General features: G+C 33.1%; 1 protein-coding gene across 1 annotated transcript; it reads right to left on the bottom strand.

Moving 5' to 3' along the window:
* Positions 1–285: 285 nt before the first annotated feature.
* On the bottom strand, positions 286–10565 carry mRpL12 (mitochondrial ribosomal protein L12). The gene is made up of 5 exons (XM_076510061.1): positions 10356–10565; positions 8888–9077; positions 3721–3801; positions 2198–2329; positions 286–689 (listed from the first exon to the last, which is right to left on the bottom strand). Exons 1-5 carry the CDS (start codon positions 10439–10441, stop codon positions 573–575), a joined length of 606 nt encoding a protein of 201 aa, XP_076366176.1. The 5' UTR covers positions 10442–10565; the 3' UTR covers positions 286–572.
* Between the last annotated feature and the right edge of the window lie 4796 nt (positions 10566–15361).

Genomic DNA, 15361 nt, shown 5'->3' on the forward strand with positions numbered 1-15361 from the left:
GATGAAAGGTAGTAACTTGAGTTTTATTTGTCTATTAACATATTTCTAAGCATTATGACATAACCATTATCTTCTGTTTAATGTACTTGAAGCTCTTCAAGAGTCCTTTGCAAAATATTTTAGGCATAATATTTATAAAAGTATTAGCAGAGCAAAACTGCACAAAATCTAATTTAGAATCAGATTTCTGTTGACATATAACAAACTGAATTTAATAAAAGCTGTAATCAACATGTTAAATCTTTTACCATTTCGATCAATAACTCGAAATGATAACAAAGGTGATTTAAAAAAGACATTTATTCTATATTAATGAACAAAACAGACATTAGCTGTTACATCTTCTTGTAGGAAATGTCAAAAAATTGCAAATAAATTTCTAGAGTGTAAATAACATATAATACACGTCTCAAAATATCCATTTCACCTGATACTAAAGTTGTTTAAAACAGTTACCTACACAGAAGAAATCAGCACGTGATTACATAGGTTCCACGGGACAAAAGAAGTCACTTCCTAACACTACTGTTTTGGTATTAACAAGTTTTCCTTTCACTTCCAAACGTTAATTTTTATTCTATCTCACAGGTTCCACCAACTGCTTCTAGGGCTTCCTTCAGTTTCTCGGCTTCATCTTTCGGAACATCTCCCTTAACCACTATCGGAGCACTTTCAACAAATTTTTTAGCCTGCAGACATGAAAATATCAAACGCATTTAATAGAGAATTACAAACAACAACTTTGATGCTATTCCAGTTATTCATTACTGTAAAATTGTAGATCCAATGTTCATAATTACGTTTGTCAGTATAGCTTAACACTTGGTTATCGTAACCTACAGTGTTAAAGAAAAATTTAAAAAGAATGAAAGGAAAACAGAAAGAAACAAAGTTTCATATATAAGAATGATTACAAAAACTGTGCCAGATTATAAAACAAAGAATGTAGAATTCAGTAAGTGTTTATCAAAACTATGAGTTGTATTTTAGCCTTAAAAAGAAAGAACATCATGAGTCAAGTCTAACACTTTGTTATTACAGATGGCTTAAGATGTAGCAACTTTTGTAACAAGATTACATAAAGCATAGATTGTACAGCATCACTTTAAGGGAAAACAACATGAAAGGTGTCATCTACATTATTAAATATTACTGAAAAATATAGCATTTAAAATGAAAAGTTTTACACAAATATTTAAAAAAATTCTGCCATTAAATATAAATATAGGATTACTGTGAGAATATTATTCAATTTCATACCTTCTTGTTTAATTTTATCATATAATTCAATTGTTCTTTTCTAAACATTTGAGAAGTAGTGTAGCGTATTATAATTAATGTCAGGGTACATACAAAGTTATAAATATATAATTCCATAACTTGAGTATATAATAATAAAACAACCTTTTACAAAAAATGAGATTCTAGCATTACTAAGTTTCAAAACATTAGCTCTACTGATCAGAGGTATCAACACTCTGTGCTAATATGTGTTCCTTTAAGTTCGACGTTCTAATATTTATCTTCGCATAATGCTTTTAAGTTCAACATGTGCTAATATTTACCTTCACCTAATGTTTTAAGTTCAACATATGCACTAATCTTTATCAAACCTTTACTTGCCATCGTACCTGTATCCATAAAGTATTCACAATAAACCAAAGTAATAAAATAAGTTAAGAAAAAAAAAAAAAACATTTTAGCATTAACCTTGATATCTTATTAACATTAGCATTAAATATCCAAGCTCTACTATAGGGTTCAAAGCCCCCCTCATGTTTCACAGAGGCCCCATTATTCTGAACAAGCTCCTCCATTATCTCAGATTATTTCTCCAGCTACTCCAATAGAAGCCCTTATGAGAAAAATAAAATAAAAAAATTGTTTGAACACCAGTTTATATGTCAGTTTGGATATGAAATCAATTTCAAAAATGTGCACCCAGGATTCCACGAAGGCCAGAAACACAAAATCTTATGTAACATTTAAGAGACTCTACAAATCTATTTCTAGACCACCCCACATCATTCTGAGCCTGTTTTAAATAATCAAAATGGGGGCTATGGAACAGATAAATGTACATCCCTCATACCACCCTACCCGCCAAGTGTAACCCCGCTAGTTCCAAAACTTTGAAAAATCTTCATAAACAAATAAATTCACAAATACAAATAAATCAACATTATCAACAACCCACCTGCACAAGATTCATTCCTTCTATGACATTTTTTATTTCTTTGATCAGGGCTATTTTCTTAGAATCGTCGAATTTCATTAGCTTAACTTTGAAAGATGTCTGGACTGTTTTTGGTGTTCCTTCCTCTTCCTCCTGAAGTGAAAAAACAAGTGCATCCATCTCGAAACTTGAAACAAGTGGAAAAAGCCAAAATTTGTTACATAATCAACAGATGCAAGAAACTTGCCAATTTAAAAAAAAGAAATCCATTTCAAAAATTTCTTACAAAAACTACACAGCTTGCCATGTATGATCTGGTATGTTAACTTTCACCAAGTACCTTAGGTTGCAGTGCAGTTTTTCTCATTTGAAACGGAAATTTTGAAGTATTGATTCGTCAACCTAGTAACCAATTCACATAAAGTTCTGTTTAGTTTTCCTTAATGTAACTTCCAACCAGAGACACGTATACAAATATGATTAAAAATGAGAAGAAAAAAATGTATACTAACTCAAGAAACAAAGGTGATATAACATGTCATCCCTTGTAGGTGTTTCTAAGAACAGTCACATTAACAGACCTCAGACGTTCTACACATCACAATCCTTTTCCAACAAATGATTTGGATACCAGTGGTCAAAGAACACCTGTTGAACCCGAGCAGCATTACCAAACTGATGACATCAATAGTTTGGAATAACAGTAAGAAATTTCCAACAAAACTATGTTACAAGGCTGATACAGACACAGTGAAAAGATGACAAACACAGTAAAGAACACAAACAAAGTAAACACATTATTCCTAAGACATCCAAAACCTTCTTTACACATACTGACTAATTCCATCATTGCAAAAAATCTCAACAACAAAAATGTTCTTCCATTTCTTCAAGCATGAATCCATGAAGCTTTATTAAAAACATTTACAAGACTTTCCGCTGGAACATCTTTTCAAATTACTGTGAATTCTGTACATTTTAGGAGAAAAAAAATGCTTCACCCAAGCAGTTAAATTTTAGCAGTTTTAACAGGCAAAACACACGTGATACATCCATAAAACCATATATAAAGTAGTTCTGACTTGAAATCCTTTGCTTCCAAATTCAACTTCTGTGACCTGCCAGTAATAAGAATGGTAATAAACCTACAAAACATTTTGACTTGTTTATTACACAAACTCAAGATAATGACTGGGTGGTCATGTTCAGTTTTGCTCTCCAAGATATTCAGTGGTATTTATCTTAATTCATCGTTTATATCTTGATTAATTCACAAGCTAAAAAAAAGCAAGAAGCTTTAAACATTAAAACACATACCAGGTGGAAACTGTAAGATGGAAAAGAAGGGAAAAAAAACTTAATGATATTGACACAATCAGTGTAGATGGAAACAGCTTAAAGTAGATGCTTTGGTACAAGAACTTTAGGAGTCAGTGGTGGTTTTTAAAATCATGATTCTCTATTGAGCTTTAGTATTTTCAATCAAACGTTATCTTAAGAAAAAAACTGAAACAGATCTCTTATGAAACAGAATAGTCACAAACCTCTACAGAGGCAGCTGTCACACCTCCCACTGGCATCGCTCCCATGGCCACAAGAGGAGCATCCTGTATATTCAATGTTTGCTGGAAAAAAAAAAAACAAAATTCATAAAGTATGCACAATATTACACTGTTAGGTAACTTTAAGTAGATAAAAACTGATAATTAGGTAAATACAACTTTAAAAATAATAAAGGCTCATATGACGAATTACAATAAGAACTAAACTTGTTTCCAACTGGTAGGAAGTGGGACTTTTTAAATTAATTTTCTTAATTTTTTGGCATAAAAAAAGTTTGTTTTTGAACTTCCAGCAAGGTTAAACAAGGGCTATCTTTGCTAGCCATCCCTAATTTAGGAGTGAAAGACCAGAGGGAAGGCAGCTAGTCATCACCACCAACCACCAACTCTTGAGCTAATCTTTTAACAACAAATAGTGGGATTAACTGTCACATTATAATGGCCCAATGGCTGAAATGCATGTTTGGTGTGATAGAGATTCAAAGCCAGAACCCACAGATTACAAGTCAAGCACCCAAAAAGAATACCTTTGCATAAATGTTACAGTAGTATTTATATATAGGCCAAAAGTTATCCACAATGTCAAGTTTGAGATGACAGACATTTATAAAACTACAAATTGAACATGGAAAAATAAACAATATTTCAATGTTATAGTTTGCAAGTGAAACTTATCTTAAAATTGATGTATAATCTTGCCCCATTTGTATCTCAAAACAGCTAGTATGGTATTAACACTTCTACTAATAAAGCAGAGAACAACTTTCAACCTTCCTAGGTCATCTTCAGGTTAACAAAAAAAATGACCTAGGAAGGTCAAAACAATCTCTGCTTTATTAGTAAAAGTATAAATACCCATACCAGCTGTTCTGTGCTACATTTGTCTCAGCTAGAAGAGCAAGATAGATGTTTGTAAAAGGTACATCATGAAGACATCTGTAGGGATGTCAATAAACACTGTATAGCTAATCAAGAACAAGGCTGTTTAAGATTTAATTTCTCTTGAGAAGGAATATAATTTAAAGGACCCCCAAAGATCTTGGATGTTTTTGAAATGAAAATTGAACAATGTAGCCTGGCAATTGAATGAACCATACTTTTATAGTATAACAGTGAAAGAGAAAAACTGGTGCTTTACTGTCAAGGTTCCTCTAATTTTATTTGTAAGTAGAAGGGGAGGATGGGCCAGCCATCATATAATGCGACTTAAATACAGTAAAAAATTCATGGAATATGAGAGAATTAAAACAGTTTATTTTTGCTATATTTTATAATCAACTCAGTGAAACAAAGAAATGAAATTTAATAGCATTACTCATTGACAGAATATAAATTTCAAAACAAATGAATTAATAAAAGTTATTTAAATTTACCAATTTACAGACTTTTTACAGGATACAAATATGTGTAGGTTATAAAGTAGATTCTCAGGCTTAAGACAACATACAGATATAATCATTCTCAAAAGTTGAATCACAACATGCCTTTCGGTCTATTGTATATGAAAAGTAAAATTGTGATAAGATTTTTCATGATACATTTATTTTCCACTTGTTTTATACTCTTTAAAATAGTTTTGCACTGGGAAATTTGACTCAACAGTATTTATTATTTGCTGATTTACACACATATAGTTCATCAGAAACATAATTTTTATTCTATCACAGTGCCCTGTCCAGTCAGCCAGTTCAGTGATGCATTTCCAACTCTGGCTACTCTTCTCACCTTGTTCCGAGTCTAGCCCTCTAGACCTACTCATGTTCCTCTCATTACCTCTCTCTCTACCAACCTCTTTTTATTAGCTTTGTTTCTTTTTCATACAGTTGCTGTCCCTCAATCATGCTTATTAACTGTTCTTCCTACACTCTCCATGTCCAGGACCAATATAACTCCTCTGCAAACTTAATCAGTCTTACTCTTCCTTTGTCATTCTCCATCGAAAACTAATTCACAAATTACATCTTAAGCACTTATGATCAAACCCATCAATCTTCTGTCCATAGCCAACTTTCTGTCCCAAACAGTGCTACTGGTATCCAAACAGCATCATACACTTTGGTCTTGGTGTTCATGTTGACACAGTACAAGTTAGAAAACACCACTCTTCTGCTACCATACTAACCACTGTCTTATGTTTCTTGTTGCTACTTGTCTTTTAATTTACTTCACAAAGTCATAAAATCATGAAATTTCTCAATCCTTTTATTCCAAAGTTGTAATCCATTCTCTACATCTTTCCTATTTCTTGTAACCATCATCTATTTTTCTCTTAGCTGTACTTACTTTCAAGGTTAATATCTCAGCTTCACAAGTGAATCCACTAAAACAGTGTTGTGATATATACTGTAAGCAGTATTACATCATCTGTATACAGTAAGCCTTGGGTCATGGTATCACACACACACACACACACACATCTTCTTCTTACTGGACTTATTGGGCCACAAGAACAATTATGAATGAACAAAAATGAGATAGAAACCATGCAGCCCAAACAATTTAAAAAGGTGGACCTTTCAGAGTCCCAGTTTGCCCCTGAAGAAGAAAAGGTCCACCTTTCAAAGAGCTCTGGTCATAGGGTTCCTATTTCATTTTTATTAAGACTTCTTGAGTCTACATGTTTTTAAAATATCATGAACAATTATGAACCTATCCAGCACCAGAATACAACAGAACTCACCAAGGATAGAGTACAACAGAATACACCTAAGAAAGAATACACCTTTATACTATCTTAATCTTCACATTCATTCCCATGATGCTCTATTGTCCCAATATAAACCTTCAATGACTAGTATAATTATCACTGACAATCCTTAATGTCCCTTCAACATCAAGACACATGCCATCTACAAAGGCAAGAATTCTCATAATTTAAAAATACACACCTTAGAACACATGACAGTTTCTAACAGAACCAGACTTACTCCACCTAACTCTCCTATATATTCTCACAACATATCATCACACCATATTTTCTTAGAAAACTTTTCAGTTCTATCTTATGTATGTAATGATCCCAAACTGTTAATAAAAATGAAGTCTACATATTATGAATGAAAATCCAAGCCTCAATAGAAATTAATACTAATTCCACTATTCAAGTACCTATTATTCTCTTTTATTTTGAACTGAATGTTTTAAAATTGTTCTAACACTATTTAATGTATTTTTATATTAGTAATAGTTCTTAAGATTATTTAATTTGTCATTTCCATAGATGTTCAGAGGATGGAATATGTTTAATTCTGAAACATTCATTAGAGATGTTTACAATTCTTGCCACTGCTTAACTATTCATTATTAGACTTCATTTTCCACTACAAGCATTAACTACAAGAGTTGTACTTGTTTGAAACAACAAAGCAGATTCAACTCACATTTCTATCATCTCTCTAACTGTGGATAAATCAGAAGACACTATCCTCTCCCTGTTTCAAAACTACACAACTTTTATCTTTGATTCAGGTTGCTACACAGAAAATTAACTACACAAAATAAAACTATTATTTCAAAGTGAGACGAAAAGTTTTGTCTCTGCTGGGAATTTTGCTCCTTTCCTTTGGAAAATAAAAATAGTGTTAATTTTACCAACCACAATTTCAAAGCCATCAATCCTTTGCAATTTGCTCAAAAAATATTGAGGCATGACATGTTAGAACATAAAGCTTCAAAAACACAAAAACGTTCTAAAGTTCAAGAGCATAACAGTTAACACTAAAAACATTTAGTTCCAAGAACCAAAAGTGAGCCATATTCTACAAACTGAATACAATGCATTCAACAGATACAAACACATCAAAATAAATGTAACGACATGTCTAACCCATGAGCACCTTAATTATAAACTTTGTGTTCACTTGTTTACAATGACAGATGCTGAAAAAACTTGGCATTCAGTCTGCACAACATTCTTTCACTTAGGTATGTATAAAGGCATTAGACTGACATCTGTTTAAAAAATTGAGAGAGTAATTCGTATGTGTTTTCTTATAGCAAAGCCACATTGGGTCGTCTGTTGCATCCATCGAGAGTAATCAAAACCCTAATCTTAATATCGTAAGTTCTTAGACTTAATGCTGTTCCAGCAGGAGACTTAAAAGTGTATTAATAAGTTCATTTCAAAACACATTTCAAGGATAGAAATTGGAAGATAAGGTTGTGTGTGTGTGTGTGTGTGGAAACAGGAACTTAGTGTTACGTATCATCACAGCATGTCTTGTTTGTGATATATTTTTTTATTTCTAACCTCATTCCTGCATGACAAGATTTAAAGGTGGGGTATCATCTAACATTGGTAATGTTTCATTTGACATTCACTCAACAACAAACCCGTCCCCACAAAGTTTTACAGGTTGGCACTAATATCTGAAATTGTGTTGTTGTTTTTTTAAGTGAAATCCAGGAATTTTTCATATTTCTAACATCTACATTAAACATTTTACTCATAGATGCACAACCAAATATTAATGAGAATTCATGTGATAGAGATAATAAGGGACTATGGACTTCTCAGTTATTACATGAAAATGGATTTTAAGGAATTAGTTTCCATTGGAACATTACAAGCACCACGTTTTTCTCATCACATCTGAGGGTTTGTTACTGTTGGAGTAGGAACAACAAAATGAAATCTATACATCAAACCATATTAAAATATTTCATATCAGTCTCAAACCAGAAACAAACATGTATTTAAAAAACTAATTTGAAATTACTTAATAATCATGACAACAATATATTCAATTTTCTTCCTACCAGCACTTAAAAATAAAACATTACAACTTAAAACTCACTTTTAAACTAGAAAAATGTGTAATTAATAAATTTAACATTCAAAATCTCTTATATATCATTCTCCACTGGTACAACGATAAGTCTACGGACTTACAACGCTAAAATCAGGGGTTTGATTCCCCTCAGTGGACTCAGCAGATAGCTCGATGCAGCTTAGCTATAAGGAAAGCACACACACTGATGTATAAAAAAATTTATGAGAAATGTATTTAAAGAGAGACTTATTGCAACAGAAATGGACAAACCAAGTAGAAAATAGTTTTATCAAGTTTTTATTAAAGTACTCTCATGTGGGTAGATTATTTCAAATTCATATTTAATAAATTAATTTTATAAATTTTCACAAACTTACCTTAAGAAGTCTATTTAAATCAGCAACTTCAATAAGAGTTAGTTTTCCTATGTCCTCAACAATCTTTTGGATTTTTACTGGATAAATTTTTTCATCACCAGAAGCCTCTGGGTGTTTTAAAACTTCTGTACTACAGTATCTACATGAATGCACTGAAAATGAGATTTGGGGTAGCCTTGACACGTACTGCCTAAAAAAAAAGTAGTACAGCATTACAGTTTAAATTTGGAGAAAAATATACCTGGTGTTTGTTATGTTAAGAAACACACAATAAAAATGGAAAGGACCACACCTGAAAAATATCCTTTACTATCAACCAATGTGGCAAATTTTATTTTATGCTGTACTTCATAACAGCTCTGGGTCATCAGAAAATGATATTAAAAGATTTCTTATTTCTTACCTTCAAAATCCAGTAATGAGTTACACACACATTTGTGAGGACTCATTTAAAGAACTGTGTACAGTTTTAGGCTCCATTCCTGAAGGACACTAACCTGTTGGAGAAGGTTCATAGAAAAGCCACTGAAATGGTAGGATTGTCCTATGCAGAAAGACTAAAATCTCTCTAACCTGTTTTCTCTAGACAGGAGAAGAATCAGAAAGGATTTGATTGAAATGGTTAAGGTTGTTGATAATAAATATCCATCAAACTTTGGCAGCACAGGAGCCATCTGCAGCTTAGACAGTATAACTTTTCAAACAGGGTGGTGTACATTTGGAATGAGCTGCCTTGAAGGGTGGTGGAGGCAGCAGAAAATTTAACTGAGTTCAAGAAAAGATTGGATGAATGCATGAATAGTAAGAGATGGATATAGTTGGGAGCTAGACAGGGTGTCCTTGCTGGGCTACTAAGCTCTTCATGACTTTTGATACTTTTAATGTACATAATGTACCTTCAGTGATGAAATATCTAACTTTATTAATTTTTCAGTTAAAATTTACAAGTAATCTTATTTCTCTTTAAAACCTGACTTGAACTTTGTTGTTCCATCTACATATGATATCATAAAAACATTTGAAAAATTGTACACAAACTATAAACTAATAAAGCTGTAAAATTAAAATTAGTAATCCATATAACTTATAAGACTGAAACATTTCTTCAGAACAGGCCAACACTCAACCAAAAAGTAATGTTCCCAAAAATAAATATCTTTCGTATCCTTATAAATTGTTTGGCAAATTATATTACCATTATTAGTAAATACTGCTGCTAGTATTTAGTCACTGTTTTTGAAATGAAAAATGTTGAATACTCAGACTACCCTAATACTAGTAATGAAAATAATAATAGAAGTATTATAAGGATCAATGCTATTACTATTCGAATTATAATAGTATTAATATAAACAGTACTCGTAGTTCTAAATTATTAACGTACACTGACTAATAATATTAGTACTACTAGAAATAACAGTAAATTCATTTATGATTGCATCTCACAATACAAGGAATTACGACTCACTTGGTTGACCGTAACTGTCGATTTATAGCTGTTAAATAAAAGGAACTTCGTGGAAAACTAAATAATTTACTTATACCACTATTCATTTTCACAAACTTTAGCGTCTTGAATAATTTTTTCTATCTTGCATATATCTACAGTTAGGCCTAATATTAGATAGTAATAACTATAGTTTACGCACGCTTTTAGTTGTTCATATACACTACTGCCACATGGTGGCAAAATATTTATTTATTGAGCTAATATATATATTAGTGAATTATGTGTATGGGAAAATATCGCCTAAAATGTATTTTATCTTCTTAAAGTAACACGTTCTGTAGTTCTGACTGACTGAATGTAAATGCCGCTCCAACCAACTCCAGTTTGCAAACTCTCTTTGTTAATCTGAAAATGACCTAAAGAGGTCGAAACGTTGTTATGTACTTTAAGTAAAGTTTTAATACCCACACCAGCCGTCTTATGAATACATTTTTTAGTTCAAATGAGTTTCTCGTCATCACGAATGTATATAATATATAATTTGTAGGTTGGAAAAGACGTTTGAGAGTTATCCTAAATACATTAGAGGTTATAAACAGAGAGAGAAAAATAAACTATGAGAAATGGCAGCAGGGTTTCAAGACGAATGGAAACTTCTAAGTGTAAAGGAAACAGACAGAAAGTTAGAAATAGTACTGATCGATTAGAAGGAGCAGATTTATTCTAATGAGCATGTTCTCTTTAGTAGCAGATTTCAGCCTTTAACTTTTGCAGATGAATAAATAGAAGAGGAAAATAAAACAAAAGTGATGACAGTGGGAAACACAGGAGGTTATAGTTTTTGGTGGTTCTTTAATACAGCACGTGGGGTAAATCTTAAAATAGGGAGAAAAGGTGCAGGAGTGTAGGATTTAGACTGACAGGACACGTGATATAAATTTTAATAAAAGATGCCAGAAGTGATGCAGTCTTTATAGTATACGTTGCGACTAATGATGTAGGGAAGAGTAGGCTAGAGGAGCTAATTGATAAAGGAGTGATAAGGGCAGTTAAAGAAAAGAGTCACATTTAAAAATATATCCTGACATTTGTGATTTTTTATAAAGAGTATTCCTAGAGTTGGTTTGTTACTTAGTTGTCTTTCTTCTATCTAAATTAAGGACGTTATGTGCAGATAACACTCGAGTAGCTTTGCGCAAACTTCAACAAACCAACCACCTAGGCCACTTTTATGTCATCTGTGATTTGTTCTCTGGTTGGTCAATGGTAAGTTTCAACAACAACAACATCTGTGACTTATTGTGCAATAGTTGCGACGCAAACTTCTTAAGGAATATTAGATGCTACCTCCATTTTCAGTTTTGGTTAAAGTTCTGAACAATAGATCGTGAGGAGAAAAAAAGTGTTACTAAACATCATACTTTGAAAATGATCAGAGATAAAGTTTACATTTATATATAGCCTTCTAAAATGTATGGCATCAAAGATGTGTTTTTTTAAATTTGAAATCTAGAAACTGTAAACGGACTGACAATTAAGAATTTTCTTTACTTAAACACAAGTATTTGTATATCAAAACGATCAGTGGCCCGACATGGCTTGTTAATTAAGAATCTCTACCTCGCAATGTGAGGTTTACAGGTTTGAATACCTGTTATCTTTTCAAACTGTTGAGGCGTTATAATGTATAAATCTTATAATATATACTCCTTTTAAATAAATGCCGAATTTTTTAACCATTATTATACGCCCCCAGTCGTATGTCTGAAGGCTTATAATGCTAAAAAAGCAAGCATTTAGGCCTGTGGTGTAGCTGTGTACTAACAACAAAGAAAGGCGGAATCGTTATAATATGATGGACGCTCTTACTTTTCGTTGATAGAAAAGTAGTGCAAGAAGTGGCGGTGGATGGAGTTGACTAGCTGCTTACCTTCTTGTCTATCATTGTTAAATTAAGGACGGCTGGCGCAAGTAACCCTCGCGTATCATTGCAGGAATTTCAAAACCAAGTCAAAATTAAATATAAATTGATATATAGTATTAAGGTTAACAATATAGTTACTAGATGCCGCTGCACACTGCTGTAAGCTGACTGTGTGGGTGCAACATGCCATGTAACAAGAGAGAGAGAAAAATAAGAAAAGCGACTTGTTGAAACTGGCAAACGAAAAATTAAACTACGTAACATCTTTATTATTTACATATATTTTTATTATATGACGCTTCGAAAAGGACACCATCTTAAAGTTTGGCTGCTACTTTTTCATATAATGATTTACTCTTTTCACTGTCTAGAATGTGTGATGTTGGAAAAAAATACAGAATTGTGCTTAGGATCTTTTAAGTGAAAGTGCAAAAGATAAAAAACAAATTCATGAACAAAAATGAATCTGAATATTTAAATTTTTATGAACGTCTGCCCCCGCCCCTACCCACAGTGGCACAACCGTATATCTATGGACATTCTTTCAACGCTAGAAACCGGGCTTCGATACCCATGGTGGGCAGAACACAAAGGGCACGTTGTGTGACTTTGTGCTTACATTGAAACAAACCATGAATTTTCGTCAGTTTTGTTTCTCATACTCGTCTGCCAAAGATGTTTTAAAAGGGGTATGAACAGGTGCTACGCATTTCGGGTAGTGTATTATTGATACTTCTTTAAATGTGGGGAAGGTTTGACTTCCTGAAGTTAAAAAAAAAAAATACTTTTTTTTTTGGTACAATTTTACAAACGTAAAATAAGTATCAAATGTTTGCTCTCAAATAAGGCACTGTGATTGTGTAAACGTTTGCAAAAATATAATTATTTATTAGCTCATTAAGAAATGTAAGTTATTACTCTCAGTTAGTGTTTGTTTTGAATTTCGCACAAAGCTACTCGAGGGCTATCTGTGCTAGCCGTCCCTAATTTTGCAGTGTAAGACTAGAGGGAAGGCAGCTAGTCATCACCACCCACCGCCAACTCTTGGGCTACTCTTTTACCAACGAATAGTGGGATTGACCGAAACATTATACGCCCCCACGGCTGGGAGGGCGAGCATGTTTGGCGCGACTCGGGCGCGAACCCGCGACCCTCAGATTACGAAGCGCACGCCTTAACGCGCTAGGCCATGCCAGGCCCTTCAGTTAGTGTCAAAGGTATATTTGGTTTAGCGTTATTCTCGGATTACATGTTTAAAAAGTCCATTTTCAGCATTTTATTATAAAAGAAAACAATGTATTGTCTACAAAGCATTTTCTGTGGAACAGCAGTGTACTTAGTATTAACATCAGATCAAAGCAAATTACCTATATAGATCAGGAATACCACTTAACGCAGTAGTGAACATTGCTGATGTAACTTGCTGTGTTTGCGTTCTTACATATAATTATTATAGTGTACTGTTTCGTCAGTTGGGCACCAACGCTGCTAGCAACCTTTTATAACTTGCTAAGAATGCTATTGTTTGTTGACTGTTCCTAGTGCTTTGTAATTAATAATGTTTCTATTTACCAGGAAGACCTGTTGTGTAACGTGGTCAAATTTAAGAATTATCAATGGAGTATAATTAATATATATGTAAATTTAGAGCACGATCAGAAACAATCTCTTTATGCTCGAAATATAATACTTGCTTAATAGTAAAATATATTTTATATTTAAAAACGGCTGGTATGGATAGAGAAAGCACTAGTAGAGGAGTGAACAACGTTTCGACTTTCTTCGGTCATCGTCAGATTCACAAAGAAAGAAAGAGGTAACTGACCGATAGCTGACCACATGTTTGAAGGTGGTTGTGTAACTCAGTGTAGGAATGTAGAGGGCGTGCTTAAATGTTGGATATATTTATTAATATAGGTATAAAAGTGTTCCTTTGTATTGGTTTATTTTGGACTTTAGTTGTTGTATAAGTAAGGCTTCTTTAATTTTGCGTTTGTTTATATTTGTTTCTTTATTTAGTGTTTGGGTGTTTTCTATGGTTATACAACATAGAAGAAAGTTGAAACGTTGTTCGCTCCTCTACATAGTGCTTTCTCTATCCATAACAGCCGTTTTTAAGCATATATTTTTCTCTACAAGTGAGTTTTCTCGTCATCACGGAAAATATATTTTACTTTAAAATATGTGCAGAGGAGGTGGACGTGTCCTAGCAGCTAGCGTGTTCGGACTATGGTTTCAAGGGTTCATAGTTCGCGGCAAGTTGTCTCGAAAACGCGCACTAAACTTTATAGCCTTGATTTCACTATACGAGTGACTGTCTAGTCCCATTGATTTTAGTCAGAGAAGAGCACTACAAGAGTGAGTGTTCGGTGTTGTTAAATAGCCCATCAGCCCTTTAAGAACAGTGAGATTGACCGTCACATTACAACACCCTCACGGATGAAGGGGCGGGCATGTTTGGTGTGACGGGAATTCGAACATGCGACCCTCAGATCACGAGCCGAGTGTCTTAACCACCTGGCCATGCAGAAAAATTATGTCTGGTTTGGTCTTTGTTTTGTCGTTTCATTAAGATTATTTTTATCTCTTTGATGTTGTTTTCATAACCTGACCTTCATTTGCTATTCATTCTTCTTCATTTCCCGTGTCTTGATTTTTATTTATTTATTTATTCCCTGCATCTTTCTTCTTGATCTTTTAATACTCTGTCTCTTTCTGTTTGTTTTTCTTCCCACTGTTTTATTATTTTCGGAAAATCTCGCTTGGTGATTGTGATGTCATAGCAAAGTTTAGTCAAGTTTGTTTGTTTTTTTCACCAAAACAGTCCCACTTCTGACACAAGTATTGTAATAGTTTCTATCATTGAACAGGTTCTTTCCGATTATTCGTCACAAATAATGTGAAGTACAATCCATTTAATGATAAATTGTTGACTTATTTCTTTTGCTTTTCTTCCAAATAGGCTAAAGATTACGTTCGCTGGTAGGTCTGACTTCACAAACAACATTTTAGCAGAAATTCCGAAACTAATTCATAAATAAAGCTCACGTCTCTTGCAAACTTTCTTCGGTAATCTATTGATAACAATCGGATATTGATT

The sequence above is a fragment of the Tachypleus tridentatus genome, chromosome 7 (assembly GCF_004210375.1).
Source record: "Tachypleus tridentatus isolate NWPU-2018 chromosome 7, ASM421037v1, whole genome shotgun sequence".
Taxonomy (NCBI): domain Eukaryota; kingdom Metazoa; phylum Arthropoda; class Merostomata; order Xiphosura; family Limulidae; genus Tachypleus; species Tachypleus tridentatus.